Source organism: Sapajus apella, unplaced genomic scaffold (assembly GCF_009761245.1).
Source record: "Sapajus apella isolate SASKATOON/1434 unplaced genomic scaffold, GSC_monkey_1.0 scaffold7, whole genome shotgun sequence".
Lineage (NCBI taxonomy): Eukaryota > Metazoa > Chordata > Mammalia > Primates > Cebidae > Sapajus > Sapajus apella.
The window spans coordinates 45,815,970-45,835,642 of NW_022436947.1; the positions used below are offsets into that span (position 1 = coordinate 45,815,970).

General features: G+C 33.2%; 1 protein-coding gene and 1 pseudogene across 3 annotated transcripts in view; one reads left to right on the plus strand and one right to left on the minus strand.

Moving 5' to 3' along the window:
- The window catches only part of SEMA3D (semaphorin 3D), a 201,416-nt gene that overhangs the window by 131,436 nt on the left and 50,307 nt on the right, over window positions 1-19,673 (minus strand). For all 3 annotated transcript variants that reach the window (XM_032276475.1, XM_032276474.1, XM_032276473.1), the window contains one exon: window positions 2,715-2,905. In XM_032276475.1, coding sequence (XP_032132366.1) covers window positions 2,715-2,865 — 151 coding nt within the window. In that variant the 5' untranslated portion in view covers window positions 2,866-2,905. The remainder of the gene's footprint in view (window positions 1-2,714; window positions 2,906-19,673) is intronic.
- Window positions 4,179-4,644, plus strand: LOC116549901 (annotated as a pseudogene).

Below are 19,673 nucleotides of genomic sequence, written 5' to 3' on the forward strand. Positions count from 1 at the left end.
ACTCAAAGGGATGGAGGAAGATTTACCAACCAAAGGGAGAGCAAAAAAAAATAAATAAAAAGCAGGAGTTGTAATTCTCGCATCTGATAAAATAGACTTTAAAGCAACAAAGATCAAAAGAGGCAAAGAAGGACATTACATAATGGTAAAAGGATCAATGAAACAAGAAGAGCTAACGATCCTAAATATATACACACCCAATACAGGAGCACCCAGATACATGAGGCAAGTTTTTAATGACTTATAAAGAGACTTAGACTCCCACACAATAATAGTGGGAGACTTTAACATCACATTGCCAATATTAGACAGATCAACGAGACAGAAAATTAACAAGGATATCCAGGACTTGAACTCAGACCTGGAACAAGTAAACCTAATAAACATTTACAGAACTCTCCACCCCAAATCCACAAAACATACATTCTTCAGTACCACATCACACCTACTCTAAAAGTGACTACATAATTGGAAGTAAATCACTCCTCAGTAACTGCATAGCATTTCACAGGTTTAAATGAAATATTGGTTGGCTGCTTGTTTGTTATTTTCCTCCCTTATTCTTCCCTGTCTCCATTGTTAAGCACAATTATTGGCATAAAAGAGGGTCTTAATACCCATTTTTAGACTGCATTCTAGCCTGGGCAATAAAGCAAGACTCCCATTCTCTCTCCCTCTTTCTCTTCCTCTTTCTTTCTCTCTTTCATTCTTTTTTTTCCTTTCTTTCTCTCTTTCTTTCTTTCTTCCTTCTTATTCTTTCTTTTTTTTTTCTTATTTTGTTTCTTTCTTTCTTATTCTTTCTTTTTTCCCAAATAATAATAATAATAACAAAATTCTGAGTGGGCAGAACTCCTATATCATTCAGCACTCCTTGAACTCCAATATTTCAGCTCAATATCTCGATTCAGCTCACAAATTCCCTGTTTGCCCCAAACCCTTTTGGAGTCCCACCATTAAGTGGATTTTTTTTTTTTTTTTTTTTTTGAGAGAGGGTCTTGCATACAGTGATGCAATCCTAGTCATTGAAGTTACACTCCTGGGTTCAAGCGATCCTCTTGCTTCAGCTTCTTGAATAGCTGGCATTATAGGCATGCACCACTAGTGGCCTCTTTCTTTCATCTTTGCTGCCTATTGCTCAATGTTTAAGAATAGTTGCTTCATGTAGCTTATCTAGTTGAATAGTTGTTTATTGCAGGAGGTATAATTCAGTACTATTTACACTGAACTGGTTAAAAGCCTTGACTGTGTTTTTTATTTAGAGTCTTAAACCTTACCATAACTGGTAATGTTCATTTGAAACTAAGATAATTTTAGGGGAATAACAGAATATTGAATATATCTGTAATTAAGAAATGGATGACACTCAACACAGGTTTTAGTTATTGATTATTGCCAGGCATGGTGGCTAAGGCCTGTAATTCTAGCACTTTGGGAGGCCAAAGTGGGCAGATCACTTGAGTTTAGGAGTTTGAGACCACCTGGCCAACATGGTGAAACGCTGTCTCTATTAAAAATACAAAAATTAGCCAAACGTGGTGGCGGGCACCTGCAATCCCAGCTACTCGGGAAGTTGAGGTGGGATAATTGCTTGAAACTGGGAGGTGGAGGCTGCAGTGAGCCAAGATCATGCCCTGCCCTCCAGTCTGGGCAACAGAGTGAGACTTTATCTCAAAAAAAAAAGTTTTAATCATTGATAAAAAGACATCAATAAATTATATTTCATAATATAATCAATTTTCCCAGATAAAAACATCTTAGATTATCAAAAAATTCTTTCAATTTAAATGAGTTTGATACATATCAACAAACTCAAAAATATATAAATTAATGTTTTAGTACATGACATATAAATTCTTAACAAATACCAACATATAAGATTTGTAATGGATATAATGTGCTAATTCAACTTACTCTTAGATTTGACATCCAATTTTCTTTTATTATTGGTATTTTGTCTATAAAATATCATATTAAAGATATATTCAAATTGCCAGTATAGATTTTGCCTATCACATTCAGAATAAAGAAGTTTGATTCTCTGTATATCCCTTTTGTTTCTTGAGGTATTAATAAAGACCAGAGTACATCATAAAGGAAAACTGAAGCAAAAAATCTTTGGGCATGAAACTGGACACAGACACACACAAAGGTGACCAACCATAATTTGCATAAACTTTGCCTTTATATCAAACATTTAAAAACAACTAGCTTAGCAGATTTCATTTCTTAGCAAAGTTTTCATCTGTTTATATTTTAAACCTTTCACGTTGTCTTTTTCTATTATAAAATACGTATATAGTTGAGAACTTGAAGCTATCCTGCTATTAAGTTCTTTTTGAAAATATCTTACTGTGTTTTAAAAAATCTGCTCTAACTAGGAAGAAACTAATTTGTAAGAGTTATGTGAAATTAGTTAACATTTTTCTACTTTTAGGGATGTATTTGTTTTAATACAAAACTGATTACCCCTTGCAGATCAAGTTGATTATTATAAATAGTGGGTTGAAAGGGTACTTGAATAGCTTTAGCATCCTTTTATTCACAAAAATAAATAATTGGGCTTTGTGTTCTATAATTCTATTTTTATGAACTGATGCCAACACTATAAACATTTCACAGAAGTCAATATGATTTTCTAAATAGAAAAAAGATAGCAATCAAAAAAGACATTTAAAAGTCATAATAAACAATTTGGAAAATATTTATATATTTACCTTTGTAGGTTAGCTTGAGTCTTGGAATATTTTGCTTAGAAGTGCCAATGACAGGAAGAAACAGCATGGTCATGATTAGCATCATCAAAGCATGAAACAAGTGAAAATCTTGGCTTCTGGCCTTCAGTCTCTCGTCTTTATTAGCATTCATGATGAAAACAGTGTTTGCTTTCAAACGGTATTAATTTAATCTAAAAAAATTAAAAAAAAATCTTAAGATAGCAGTTAGCAGATTTTTCTTAAATTAGTAAATTATAATTTTCTGAATGTAGATAGATTTTTAAAAATAATGTTTCCGTCTCTCATTTTTTACTCTTACATAACAGTTGCAGCAGAAATGAATCAGAACTGGGGAATAAAATTAAGGACAGGCTTTGCTCAGATGTAGAAATAAATGCGCCACTAGAATTTAAACTATTTTGTTATTTAACATTTTTTCCTTGACTAAAGTTGTTTTTGTGTTTTGTTTAAGCAAATATCTGAAGAACCAACTTTTTCCATAACTTGAATTCTTTGATCAGATGAGAACACTTTCACTGGTAGAAGCCTACACTTGCCCCATATCATCCCCAAATAAAAAGATCCGCCAACTAAAACAGACAAAAGCTGTCATGTTGAGACAAGTTGTCTTGTTTCTCAGTTAAGAGATTTTAAAATTCCACTTACATGTGAGAAGCTAAATTCAATTTTCTCAGGGCCCCAGCATAGATGTTAGGCCTGGAACAATGCAATCTTACCTGAACCCTGTATTATTCCACACAGAGGAGTACTCAATAGAAAAACAAATTGTAAAATATAAGGGTTTATAAGAAAGAGGAGGTGGTAATTAACTGGGTTGCCATAAATAAGCTGACTTGTTTTCCATAAGATGTAGAGTAAATCAAAACATGTATTCCAAACTAAGTCTGGCAATAAAAGTTACAAATCATATTTATTGACCATTTATACCTACCCAATACTTTTTTTAAAAAGTGCTTTATTATAGATTAAATGATTTAATTTAAAAACAGTCATAAAGGGTGGGTAATTACTTATCTCACTTCACCAATGAAACAAAATTGAGGTACAGAGTTAAATAATTCTTCCAGGGTTACATGGCAAGTAAGAGATGGATGAAATCAACACATGATCAGAGCTTTAGCTAGACTCTGCTTTTTTCCCACTTAAGTCTTCGGGTGCTTTGCATTGTGGTAGAATCTAGTGATCATCAACTCCTGTTAGTCTTCAACTTCTCTTCCACTTTAATTAACTTCCTGCTGTCTTACTAGGAAATAGGCCACAGAATCAATAATAGCTTTGATGATAGATTTCTTGGTGATAGCTTAGGTCATAATAAAAAAGTATTAGACTTTAAGTAATTTTCTAATTAGTTAATATTGAAAATAAATATTGTATGCCTATATGGTTTAGTTTTAAGACAAGGCCTAGCTGCTATGGAGTTTGGGCAGCTGGGGTCAGTGAAGGATGCCAAGATGGCTGGGCATCCAAAGCTTTTGGTTTTGCCAAAACCAAAAGGCCATTGCTAATTCCCTGAAATCCTGCAATGAGACCCTCACCTCCAGGTTGCCTACTTTATCTGAGAATCCACCAGCTATCAACTGGGCTTACTACAAGGCCAATGTGACCAAGGCAGGCTTGGAGGACGACTTTAAGAAGAAATTTAATGCCCTGAAGATTCCTGTACCAGAGGATAATATATTGCCCAGGTGGATGCTGTAGAAAAAGAAAATGTGAAGTCTTGTGCTAAGTGGGTGCCTCTCTCAAAGGCCAGGATTGCAGAATATGAGAAACAGATGGAGAAGATCAATAACTTAATTCCATTTGAACAGATAAGCATTGAGGACTTGAACGAAGCTTTCCCAGAAACCAAATTAGACAAGCAAAATATCCCTATTGGCCTCACCAACCAATCGAGAATTTATATAATTGAGTCCAGAAGGAGGCTCCAGCCTTATATTACTCATTCTGGATATTAAAAATAAATATAAATATACAGTTAAAACAAAAGAGAGAAGGCCTAATAAAGGATGAATTTTTCTTAAGTGAGATCAGCTCTTCAATGTACTAAAATGTCTCCTAGACTTTGAATATTAAGTTTTCGGTTGCCTTCAATCTCAGTAGTTAAGTCTTGGGAAGTGAAATAAAATCAAATTTTGATCTGTAATTATTTTTAGACATGATAAATATTTAAGGATAGACCTAAAATTTTATGTTGAATTTCTTCATGAAATGTTAAACATAAGTGCTTAATAAATTATTTTTATTACACTCAAAGATACCTATAAGAAGTACTAAATTATTCTTTGTATATAATATATCAACATTGAATTCTGCTTTTACACAGTTACTACATATGCAAATAATCAAGTTGATTTAGACAGTCTTTCAATTATGTTTTATTAAATATAACAAATATCACATATTTTATTTTATTCACATTTAATTGACATTTCCTGAAAGTTCCACCTAATTAGATAAAATTTGAGGGACAAAAAGAAATGTCTTTCTGACCAAAAAAACTATACCATCAGCAGCACTTTATGGAAATTTTAATTTTAAAAATTTCAATTATGCATATTTTAAATCATTTTTTAATAACATATGATAGTCCTAAAAATTATATTATTTCAATGCCAGTTGGAACACATTAATGCTATTGCCACAAAACAGTCACTTTAGCTGATCTACAGAAAAAAATTATCAGATTATATTTGAATATATGAGTTTTGAATCATTCAATCTCAATGCATTCTTGCAACTTGTTAGTTTGTCATTTATACCACTATTCTTTGACTTACAGATTCTCCTTAAAAACTTGCTGCTTTTATACAAATTCCAACACAAGTTTTAAATATTTATATGTTAATATAGATATATTTACATAACTTCTGATGGTTTTTGAATATATCTAACATATATTTACTTACATATATTCTTATTAGTCATTGGCATCATATCTAAACACTGACAGTTGATAAGGTGAGGAAATGAATAAGATTATTTTTCTGAAGGGAATGGTTGATTATACACAAATAAAGTGCCATAAAATAAATCTAAATAGAGACATTTATGATATGCTATGCAAGACACCGAGAAGAAGTATCGTATAGTCTTAAACAAGACAATTACACTTTCATGGAGGACAGAGAAAGAATGGAGAAGCAAACAGAGACAGTTCCAGGAAACAGTGAAGCTTGGTTAAGGACTCCTGAGCAGTAAGGCAGGCAGCGTGACAGACTTGGTCATATGACTATGAGGAGAAGAAGAGTGTGGCATAATTCAGTGGCATAGAAGAGAAGGACACCAAAGAGAATCTTCAGTTAACTCTTAAATTTGCCTCAAGCATGTTCTCGTACCTAATATACGATGACTCAAAACAGTGCGTGTGGTCACTCCGTACTGCCTTTTGGTATTGATCATGCATGCTGTTCCACCCACATTCATCAATGCTTCTCTAATCCCATCACCCTGTTCCTTCCATTCTTTCCTGTATTCACATTATTAGCAGAACACTGATATCTAATTGCAGCAGACTCACAGCCTTGGCATAAAAACATGTATTCTCCCTCCCACCCATACCCCCTGAAAAAAGTGAAAGGTAAAATGAATGTAGAGACTGAGTATATTAAATTTCTCATTACACTTAGTTTTTTTGAGCTTCTGAACATGTGAAATACTTTTTTATGACATGTAACAATGCATGTAATGTGAATGTATGTTTATATACATAGGCAAAAGAGAGAGAACTTTCCATATGTGCATTTTATTAGCAATAATGACCTCAGTGCAGGACATTTCCTGCGAATTAATGACTAGTTGGGGTTAATGGCCCCTGGCTATGCATTGAGATATCTACTCCTCCAACTGGTCATTAATCGCTAAGACATGCCCTGTGGCTCTAGCATCGTAAGTTAAGAAGATTGATGTTTTGGTTTTCAATGAACAGTAGTCATACTGTTCCTTGTAACCCAGCTCATTAATATTGTTAAATAAGTTAAAATTTAAAGCGCTGCTTTCCTTACTACTAAGACATTCTGAGAAGTACCTATGTGTGCTGAACCTGTACTTGAGGAACAAAATAAAGCAAAAATCCTGAAACTGCTGGAACTTAAACTTAAAACCTTGATATATTTTTCTACTATAAAACAGTCAAGCCCTACAATCTGCTGGTCCTGATTCTTTTTCTTCCCAACAATCCTATAAATTCAATAGTTAATCTTTTATTTGAGATAATTTATGGGTTAAATGTCTTGCCAACAATCTCTTCCCTACTCTATTGATATTTTGCTGCCTGTGTGTGTGTGTGTGTGTGTGCGCACATATGTGTGTGTGTTGTGCATCTGGGAGGAATTATAGAGAGAAGTAGGTGTGATTTAACCGAAAGTGGGTGGATTTAGTGAATTGCCTAGGTTATACTGCATGCTACTGTCTGTAACAAGCTTGACCTGGAGCCAATTAACTGCATATAATCTATTCCAGATGTTCCCTGATACAAACAGCACTCTTGGGGATCTTCAGATGTGGAGCCAATAGGGAGGGTTCTGATTATGAGAGATTTTTACACACTGTTTCACTAAATCAGAGATCCAAATGCTAATCTAACAATCAAGAAGGCCTTGTGCCATTTCCCTAAGGAACACAGAGTCCAGAACTTATTAGATGGATGGTAACTCATCAAAAATTTTATTTGAGGAGCAAGAGATATAAAATTGTATGTGTGAACTTCATTGATTTGCCTTATTCATTCACATGCATTTGTTCCAAAAGTCATTAAGGCAGGATAAGGTACTATTAGTGTGAAAAAATAGCTTCTTTGCACGGAGCAATAATTAAAATATATGTCTTCATGCTTGAAAATCTAGAACACTTAGATTTAGGATTCTTTCTCAAGTGCGTGCGTGTGTGTGTGTCTGTGTGTGGGGGGGGGTTGGGGAAAGGAAGAAAAGAACCCCCGATTTTTTAGTTTTATAAAGAGCTATTTGTTCTTTATACCTTAGAGATACACGTAAAGTCACTTGAGAAAGTTTTAACCCAATTCAGGAAGCACAAGGAAATATGCCTATCTCAAAATTAAAAGCAATATCTGTATTAACTCACTTTGGCCAAATTGCTGCTCATATTTTTGAGCTATTGTTTGATTATATGGTTTTCCTGTAGGATGCACGAGACTGATCAATTATTGGTTACATTTCTTCATAGCAGGCCTACGGACAGCACGAAGAAAAGATTATAGAAAAAAACTTGAAAGCCAAAGAGGTAACACAGACAAACAAATGAGAAGCTTTATGTTACAGGGGTCTAATATATACATCATTGATCAAGTGCAATAATATCAAAGTAGGATTCAAGTGGTATGTTAAAAGGTCCGCAAAATAGAGCTTGGAATGCTGAATTTTCACTTAAATTTATCCCATCCTCTCTAAGTTTCTCTTCTGTGTATTTTCTAATAGGCATATAAAATATCCCACTACTTTAGTAATATAGCAATTATTTGTGGAAAGTGTAATTGTCCATTAATAGACTTCATTGTTCTCAGATGCCATAAATTCTCCATCAATTGGTATATTCTAAAAGAGTCTGAAAGGCCATCTGACTCTTCAGAGATCATGAAGAGTCTTATATTTGATTAAATGTTAATCTACTTCCAAACCTCCTTATGATAGCCAATGATATTTCTCCACACACCAAGTTACAACTATCATCAGTAATTAGTTGTAGAGCTGAGCTAAGCTACTTGTCAGTATATATAAATTACAGTACCTAGATTTTTATTTTGCAGTGATTTAAACATTATGTTTGCATTTTAAAAATACACTGAGAGTATATTGTTTTATAATCCCTGTTCAACAAAGTACCACTGTTAACATTTTACTTGGGTTTGCATGTCTTATGGCCATGTACTTATAGCCAAATAACATTCTGTAAGATCTTACCTTTAACAAACTCAAAGAAAATAATATAATAGTGAGATTTTAGAATATATATGTGTAAGATTTAATATTGTGGGTTTCATTTTTTCCTGACCATAACAGTAATAACAAAATAATGTTTAAATTGTAAAGAGGTCCCAAAGAAATAAAGTGCCTCCAAGGTCTAAACTGCTCAAGTTGTTAACACATTTATAAAAATTTAATAAAATACTACTTTAATTTATTGATGTTCATTTTCCTCATTCTAAATCTCACATCAGTTTGCTGTTCAAAGCAACAGTTGATACTTATCTGTTCTTAGGATCAGAGAAAGTACTGACAACATAATCAAAGTTGATCTTTCCTCAAATTAGATTAATCCACAGTCCAAAGTTTCAATATTTTCCTTTTCAAATTCTCATACTCTTGGGAGCATTTTAACGCATGCAAGTTTTCATGGCCAAGATAATCTCATAATATGCTTTTGGATAATTATAAAATATTTCGTCAAATTTTAATGTCTGCATAAAAACACAAATTAGTTGTTTTTTAAAACTCAAAAGCGGCCGGGCGCGGTGGCTCATGCCTGTAATCCCAGCACTTTGGGAGGCCGAGGCGGGTGGATCACGAGGTCAAGAGATCCAGACCATCCTGGTCAACATGGTGAAACCCCGTCTCTACTAAAAATACAAAAAGTTAGCTGGGCATGGTGGCGGGTGCCTGTAATCCCAGCTACTCAGGAGGCTGAGGCAGGAGAATTGCCTGAGTGAAACTCTGTCTCAAAAAAAAAAAAAAAAAAAAAAAAAACCTCAAAAGCATCTGCCTCAAATATTCTAATATGTGCCTCTTAGGTATTTCTGCTTTTTATTATGCAAAGACTTGAATAAAGCAGTGTAGGAATTATTGCAATTATGAAGGCAAAATTACTATATTTTCTTGAAATAATGAAATGATTAATTATGTTTTTATTATTGAGATATTCCTACTTCTAATTTAGTTAAGCCCTTTTATTTTTTAGAAATGTCATTTTTATCAAAGCTAAGCAATGTCTTGGCAAGTATCCAAAAATTTTAATTTATTCTTTCCTGAAATTCACATTCAATTATTCATTTAGCTGTTGAATTATATGTCCATTTAATATGCTCCCAGGATTTATTATATCTAATATTATAAATATTCTGCCTATGTGAACAATAAATGGATTTGAATCTTTAAAAAATGATTATGCATAATAAAATGTACAGAACGCTTTATTTTACAAACTAAGTTAGTGGCACCATGGTCTCTGTATCAATATAAATAACTGTGCACTTGGAAACATGTTTTTCAAAGCAATACAGGTATTTTATGATATAAATATTTATTTATTTTTCCTCTTATTTAGAGATAGATAGGGTCTCACTCTGTCACTGAAGCTAGAGTTCAGTGGCATGACCACAGCTCAGGGCAGCCTGGACTTCCTGGACTCAAGTGATCCACCTGCCTAAGCTTCCTGAAGAGCTGAAACTACAGGCACGTGTCGCCATGCCCAGCTTTTTTTTTTTTTTTTTTTTTTTTTTTTTTTTTTGTATAGATGGGATCTCACCATTTTGACCAGGCTGGTCTGCTCTTGAACTCCTGGCCTCAAGAGATCATCCTGCCTCAACCTCCCAAAGTACTGGGATTACCGGCATGAGCCACTGTGCCTCGCCTACTTTATCATATTTTAAAATATCATCATGCGTTTGTTTCAGCAGCACTTATTGTAACATAAGAACAACGCAGAGATGCTCAAAGAGAGGAGTACAACATCTAGATAGGAAAGACAGACAAATGTGCAAAATAGAATTTCTTTTTATTTATCAACATGTGTTGTAGTCATGTTTTTCATAATCTTCACATGTGTATTTTAATTTTCCAATTAAAAATATTTACTGAAAAAAATTATTTATATTAAAGGAGAGAAAATTGAAAAGATTTTTTTATTACTTAATACATATCTTATCAGACTGTGTGGCAGGGATTTCATCTTATCAAAACAACGTGCAGAGGTTATAGTTGCCAATATGTAAAACCATATAAGCCTGCTTATAGAAAACCACTTATATATAAAAAACAGCATTTCAATAAGTTCTACACTGTCTAAATTATGACATGTGGTTATATATACTTAGTTTAGAATCTTAAGGTTGTAACTATTGTAAACTAGTAAATAGTTATGAAATAATTAAATTATGTTTTGAGATGTATGCTGTAGAAAAATTATAAGGATTCTCCATAAAAATCCTAATACTTTTACGTAAATGGAAAAAGAAATGCCATCAAATCTACTAGCAACTCCATATTTAATAGCAAACTTTTAAATATAAAAAACCACACATAGCTGGAAAACTATGACCTTGAATTTCATATTCACATAAATTCTCCAGGAACACATGTGCTGTTGAGATCAAAACCCTTAAAATGGGTTAAATGAATCCTATATAGCCTTATTTTTTTTAAAAGAGATGTGCTAAACACATTAACACTATTTATTTCTTTCTTCACTCTTTAATGAAACACCTTAGGGAAATAAACACCCTAGGGAAATAGGAGAAGAAATTTAAATAATTCACTTCATAAACATAACACTATCTGGGAACACAAATAGGCAGCATGTAAAAGGAACTTAGCATCACGTGGAATTTAGGAAACAAGTCTTCATATCAGATTTGAATTTCATGGTGTTTGAACCAACTCAGCAACTATTAATAATTAACATTCTAAATTCAACAACTGATGATGACTATGCAAACAAAAAGACACCTTTTCTTTCAACAAATAAAAGGACTGTCCAGCGCTCTTAGCAGTAATAGTTCTTTAGTGATCATTGTTTATATTTCTAGTGATTATGAGATATATTAATACATCTCATCTTGTTTTAACATGCTTCAAATGCAATTTCTCCAATCCACTTGTATTTCTAATTGTGTCATTATAAGGTAAACATTACAGAATAAGTTTGCACATGCTCATTCTTGGGGCTCCTGGCCCAGAAAAGAGCTGTATGTCTGGAAAATAGTTATTCATAGGAGAAATCTGAATTTTACCATAATCTACCAGCTTCTACCAGAAATTCAAAAGTTCTGAAGACTCTAACTCAGTAAATATTCCTATATTTGGTTTAGCTCTGCTATTGAGAAAGTTAAAAATAACTTTTAAAACAAATCTATAAGTTTTATAAATAAATTGACATCATAAGTGCCATTATTTGTGCCTTATATGACTGCCTTGTTGTATAAGGTAAAAGAAGTTTCTTTTACCTACACTTCCATATATCCCAGGTTCTATCTTCCCTAACTCTTCTGGGACATGTCTAAAGTGTAGTAGCATGGTGGTTAAGCACATGGGCACAAAGCCCAGGTCTGTCACTTGCTTTCTGTTTATCCATAGGCCAGTTAATTTTTTTTTTAATAATTTTTTTAATTGCATTTTAGGTTTTGGGGTACATGTGAAGAACATGCAAGATTGTTGCATAGATACACACATGGCAGTGTGATTTGCTGCCTTCCTCCCCTTCACCTATTACTTAACCATGCTGTGGCTCATGTTTCTCAACTGAAATTGTGGATAACAAGGATATCTGATTTATTGGTTGTAAGGACTAAGAAACCATGATGTAAAGCACAATACCATGCCCAGTACACAGTAAGTGATCCATGAGTGTTAGCCATTTAAATATCATCATATTCAATTTGTCTTAATTTTCTATTAAAACCCAATTTAAGTACAAGAGAAAATTATGGTTTTAAAGACAATTACAGTTTATAAGGCCTGTTAAGCAAAGTTCTCAGGAAAATACTATATAACATCTAAGAGTATGAAAACAAACGAATAAAATAATTTTAATTCTTTGAGATCACAAACAGAAATAAACAAGCAAGCAAATAAACAAATTTCATTTCCATAGTTTAAAAGAGGAGAATCAAAGTCATGATTTGAATCTGATTATGAGGAATATAACATAATTGTATCTTGAGTGCCTCTAATGCTATTCATTTAAATTAAATCGCATTGTTTATCAAGAAAGAGAAAATAGCTAAATATCCTATCAATAATAACTTCATATAAAACTTTAAAATCAAAGTAGAATAAACACTGCTGAATATGTGTAGTACTTGACTTTGAGATTTTTACTTAGATCAAAAAGATTAAAAGAATTATGCTTCCCTTAGTGTCTTCTCCAGAAAGGATACTAGCTTCTAAAGGAGAAAACAAATTTTAAAAATCTTGTGGATCCTGTGAATTCAAAGATATAGTACCTTCAATGGTATATTCAAAGTATAACAATAATGTATTTCTGCAATTCAATATCTCCTTTGTATTGAATCTTAACAAGTTGTAATTTAAAAAAATGTGCATCTATGAGACTTAATTGAATGTTCTATTTTCCATTCCCACATGTAGCCTTTAGTTTTAAAAACAGTATAGTTCTGGCAATCAGGCAAGAAAAAGAAATAAAGGGCATTCAAATAGGAAAGGAGGAAGTCAAATTGTCTCTATTTGCAGACGACATGATTGTATATCTAGAAGACCCCATCGTCTCAGCCCCAAATCTCCTGAAACTGATAAGCAAAGTCTCAGGATACAAAATCAATGTGCAAAAATCACTTGCATTCCTATACACCAATAGCAGACTTAAAGAGAGCCAAGTCAAAGAACAAATATCCGTTCACAATTGCCACAAAAGAATAAAATACCTAGGAATACAACTAACAAGGAACGTAAAGGACCTCTTCAAGGAGAACTACAAGCCACTGCTCAACGAAATAAGAGAAGACACAAACAGATGGAGAAACATTCCATGTTCATGGTTAGGAAGAATCAATATCGTGAAAATGGCCATACTGCCCAAAGTAATTTACAGATTCAATGCTATCCCCATCAAGCTACCAATGACCTTCTTCGCAGAACTGGAAAAAACCACCTTAAACTTCATATGGAACCAAAAGAGAGCCCGCATAGCCAAGTCAATTCTAAGCAAAAAGAACAAAGCGGGAGGCATCATACTACCGGACTTCAAACTATACTACAGGGCTACAGTAATCAAAACAGCATGGTACTGGTACCAAAACAGAGATATAGACCAATGGAACAGAACAGAGGTCTCGGAGGCAACACAACATATCTACAACCATCTGATATTCGACAAACCAGACAAAAACAAGCAATGGGGAAAGGATTCCCTGTTCAATAAATGGTGTTGGGAAAGCTGGCTAGCCATGTGGAGAAAGCAGAAACTGGACCCCTTCCTGACACCTTACACTAAAATTAACTCCAGATGGATTAAAGACTTAAACATAAGACCTAACACCATAAAAACCCTAGAAGAAAATCTAGGCAAAACCATTCAGGACATAGGTGTAGGCAAAGACTTCATGACTAAAACACCAAAAGCATTGACAACAAAAGCCAAAATAGACAAATGGGACCTAATCAAACTCCACAGCTTCTGCACCGCAAAAGAAAGAGTCATTAGAGTGAATCGGCAACCAACAGAATGGGAAAAAATTTTTGCAGTTTACCCATCTGACAAAGGGCTGATATCCAGAATTTACAAAGAACTAAAACAGATTTACAAGAAAAACCTAACAAGCCCATTCAAAAGTGGGCAAAGGATATGAACAGACACTTTACAAAAGAAGACATACGTGAGGCCAAAAAACATATGAAAAAATGCTCATCATCACTGGTCATCAGAGAAATGCAAATCAAAACAACATTGAGATACAATCTCACGCCAGTTAGAATGGCGAACATTAAAAAATCTGGAGACAACAGATGCTGGAGAGGATGTGGAGAAATAGGAACACTTTTGCACTGTTGGTGGGAGTGTAAATTAGTTCAACCATTGTGGAAGACAGTGTGGCGATTCCTCAAGGACCTAGAAATAGAAATTCCATTTGACCCAGCAATCCCATTACTGGGTATATATCCAAAGGATTACAAATCGTTCTACTGTAAGGACACGTGCACACGAATGTTCACTGCAGCACTGTTTACAATAGCAAAGACCTGGAACCAACCCAAATGCCCATCGATGATAGACTGGATAGGGAAAATGTGGCACATATACACCATGGATTATGCAGCCATCAAAAACGATGAGTTTGGGTCCTTTGTAGGAACATGGATGAACCTGGAAACCATCATTCTCAGCAAACTGACAGAAGAGCAGAAGATCAAACACCGCATGTTCTCACTCATAGGCGGGTGTTGAACAATGAGAACACATGGACACAGGGAGGGCAGCACTACACACTGGGGTCAGTTGGGGGGAAATAGGGGAGGGATGGTGGGGGGTGGGGATCTGGGGAGAGATAGCAAGGGGAGAAATGCCAGATGTAGGTGATGGGGAGGATGGGAGCAAATCACACTGCCACGTGTGTACCTATGCAACAATTTTGCATGTTCTTCACATGTACCCCAAAACCTAAAATGCAATAAAATAAATAAATGGGGAAAAAAAAACAGTATAGTATAGTTTAAAGGTATAAAGATCTTTAATGAACTCTTATTAATGTAATCTGTTTTCAGCTTTCTTTAAACAAATTATTCGGCCTAATTATGATGTCACTTAGGAACCTCACACAGTTTATTAAAATAATCTTTACATAAAAAATAATTATGTTTAAAAACAACTTTATTTTGTTTAAGATCAATTTTTGAAACTATTTTTACTTACATTAAAATTGTTATATTTTTATCAGGTATATTTTGTAATTCATCCTAGTTTATACAAATAGTTTTGATCAAATTTTATTTATAACACCCTATGATTATGTATCAAACATAGCAAAACTTTCATATACAGCAGGAACACAAAAATTATTTGATTGACTATGGTAACGCATAAAACAGTGAAGCAATGTCTCCTAACTGAAAACATGGCAAAATTGGATATCATACTGAAATTTAATTAAGTTTTGATAGGTCAAACATAAAAAATAGTTTTAATCACATTTTAAACCATTTCAGATCTGTAAACATGCCAGTATTTTTTGTAACAGTTTTCAAAATTAATATATTTGTAGCATATCAAAGAGTTGAGGTTGTCTCTTCCACAGATTCCAAGAGCTACTATGCATCTTAGAACATCTTAATACATCTATTGTTGGCTCCAAGATGGATTATTAAAAGAACATATTAAAAAATTCTTCCATATTCAGTAATTATTGAAATACATATTTGCATAAGGATTAAATGTTTCTGTAGCATGAACTTTACTATCCTCAAATATAAATTAATAAAATTAAAAATTAATGTCAATTTACTATGTAATTCCAAATAACATAATAAAATGTTGAAATATCTTATAATTAATATAAGTTTTATACTATTTTTATATATGCCTTCACATGAATATATTATATTTTAAAGTATGACCTCATAACACTCTTTTAGAAACATTATTTGATATACTGGACATGCAATATAGAAGCATAATATGGATCTTATAAAGAGCTCATCAATAAAGCTGAATTCATCTTTTACCTTCTCTTAATACATGTAAGGGAGCAGTTCCTGGACTAACACATTTGTATTCAAAAAGTAACTTGCCGTTACCCAGTGCATAAGCAATGTGTATAGAATGAGTTGGGGTGTTGTCTTGTGGTAGTGAGACTAATAAAGTGCCAGAGATTTCAGCTTATCAGGCAGCCATACATTTGTAAAAACCTTTCTGGTCTTCCTATGTAGATATGTTTTCCTCCTTCTTTGTGCATGGCTGTTCTGTTGAAGTGATGTGTTGAATATTTGTGCTATCTAATTTCCCCTCTACCCTTATCACCCTCCTTATCTAGTTCTCTATCAACACAGTAGTATCAGTTTCTGAGCTGTGTTTAGAGTCATCCTTATATCCTTAGCTACATCTTAACAACTGGACTTACATGACTGTTAAAAAGTGCCTCAGTCAGGATAAGCAGGGGATTCCTGAGTTGAGTATACAGCTGCCGATGGATATTTCTCCATTTTTATTTTTTATGCCTTTCTCTCTTGGAGAAAATATAATACCTTTTACGACATGATCTCAGAAGTTGACTCAAAAGCTAGCATGATGTTCTGAAACTAGCACAATGTCCTGAATTTCTAAATACAGAGTTCAACTCAGATAGTCTCTCAAAATCCTTAATAATTAAACTTATTTGCTTTTACCATGTGTTATAGCAACTGAGATAAAATTCTTGAATTTTCCAGGGATTGTTCAGCTTACTGGTTAAAAGTTCAGGCTCTGGCTATAAGATAGTTTGGGTTGTAAATTTAATTTTGTTACTTATCAACTTTATCCTCTGAGAGAATTTACTTAATTTCTCTAAGTCCCATTTCCTCATGTACAAAATAGGATTATCAGTTCTTATCAAATATGATTGTTGTGAGAATAAAATTAAATAATGCAGGGAAAGCACTTAGTATCTTCTCTGGCACATGGCTAGCTCTAACAAATGTTAGCTTAATGGTCTTCCATTTTTACTATGGACTATGATAGCAAGTATTTTCTAAAGATAGTAAGTAAATATGAAACTTAAAAGGAAGTCTGGAAACTCCCATATTCTCCTATCATGCTTACAAATGCGTTTGTATAATTTGGCATTGAAGTTCTCAACTCTCATTCCACAGAGAACATGTTTTTCAATGCACAATTAGATAAGGTCCCAATTGCAGTATTAATAATACATTATTTCCCTCTAAACTTCTAATTCATTGAGCCCATATTCACTGCCAAACTGAAATCCTAATAAAAAGAACATACTTAATTGCTTTATTAGATGTGGAAATTGTTAGACTATACAAAATAAAAGGCAGAATGAAACACATTTTTAATAATATTCAACTTGAGAATACTAAATATGTTTGAAGAAAAAGTCTGTGAGGGAGGTCTTGGAGCTGACATAAATGCTTAGAAATGGTTTTGACAGAAAGCCAACCTGAAGTTATTGCTGAAGCCTTATCTGGATATTACAATAGCCAAAAATGTTTATGCATATCAAGAAATTTAGTTTTAATTATAACTTCTTCACTTTTTTAGAGTATTCAAAACATTAGTTGTTACAGCATAATAAAATTGCAGTTCAAAAAATATTTCCAAGTGATAACTAGATCATTCCCTAAATCTTGTAAGATTTGCATTTGTACCTTCCAGAACAAGCATAATCTCCATCTACCGACACATGTACTTTTACTTCTTTTGAACCACGTCACACAAATTCAGGACTTCTGTTACATTTACCACTGTATCCCCAAAACTTAACACAGTGCCTGGTATGGAGTAAGAGATGAGCATTTATTAAATAAATGAAAGAAGGAGTCAATCTCCTCTTTCCTTCACCAGCCCACTTCTTTGACATATGATGGAGGAGCTTTTCAAATCACTTTATTATCATCCTTGTGTGTGATATCATAAAAACTCAAAAACCTTGTGTCACCACAAGAGTCCAAAGAACATATGGACATGTGAGGACTAAACTAGAAAGAACTATAGATGTTACAAAGACTCACACCCCCCAAAATGGGAGGAATAACTGACTGCTTAAGGGACATTCTTTGTAATTCTGGGTATCTTTTTTAAAGTTTTTAGAACCACATTTGTTTTCTAATATAACTTTAGAGTATCCCAAAAAACCCCTGTGTGGATAGAAGGGCCATGAGATAATGGTAAGAATTTGAACTCTGGAGTCAGTAGGCTTGATTGTGAATTCCAGTTTTACCATTGCCAGGATAATATCTTCTTTGAAACTTAGCAAGTAATGGCAACTTTGCTGTTTTTGCATTTGAATTAATGTACATTAAAATCTATAACCACATAGTACTTGCAAAATAAACAATAGCTATTATGACAATTATTCCTTATTATAGATTAGGATCGTTCCATTCCCTCAACTGGGTATGGTTGTCCCATGAATCATGTTGGTACTTATAATTCAGAAGTGAGAAAATACTCATTTAACAATATGGGAAGTTCTGTCAAGTTTCTTCCTCTTCCTATCTTTGTGGGCTCAATGCAAAAAGTTTTATAATAAGAAAATGATGTTTTAATGGGATTATTTACTATCACATTTCTACTTCTCCTTCTCTCTTCCTGTCAGTTGTGGAGTTGTATCCAGAAAAAAAAGCATAAAATTAAGCAGAATTTTAGGACATATTCAAGAATTATCCATTAAGCATTTATCTTGTATATAAAATTTCCACATTTCCAGAAAATTCACAGCACAAACCTTTTCCTAAATAAATGTACAACCAAATTAAAAAGAGGATGAGAGAGCAATGTCTAAGTGGTAAAATATTCAAGCTACTCAGAAGAAAAATGTAGAGATGTAGAGATTATTGCTATCTTGGGTAACAAAGAATGTGGAGTTCAATTGTAATAGTGCATGCGTGTGTCCTTTGGAATGTCAGTGAAGAGGAATAAATTCTTGATTATGAAACAATGAACATGAGAAAAATATATATTTCAATCCTTGGCACTTCAATAAATCAGTTTTTCAGCCATTGCTTCAGTAAAACTCCTGTATTGCATTATTAAGATTAAAATTAAAATTAAGATTTCTCCTTTTAAAAATTGACTTGTGTACTATTTTAACTAATCATTCAACAAGGGCTACCAGCTTCAAGGGATTATGATAAGCATCAGCATTAAGTATATGTGTGACTTTGATTTTCCAAATATTGCACTTGATTTATTTAAAACAAGCTTATATCATCTATCTACTGATCAATCAATGCAGTGCAAATTGATAAAGTAACATATTTTAGAAACAGTTTTACAATCTGTAAATAATATTTCAATATTATTTTAGTTCAGAACAATTAAATTATACAGTTCTCTACAATATGTTTTTATTTAAAATATTACGTAAAATCATTACCCATTGAAAGGTATATTATGCTTTGTCCTTGCTAAAAATATAATGTATATCAACTGGGTAAATACATTTTGATTTTTTTTCTTATTAACAGATTGTTATCATCATTTAACTTGAACTATTAAATTCTGATTTTTTTTTTTTTTTGAGATGGAGTCTCTGTTGCCCAAGCT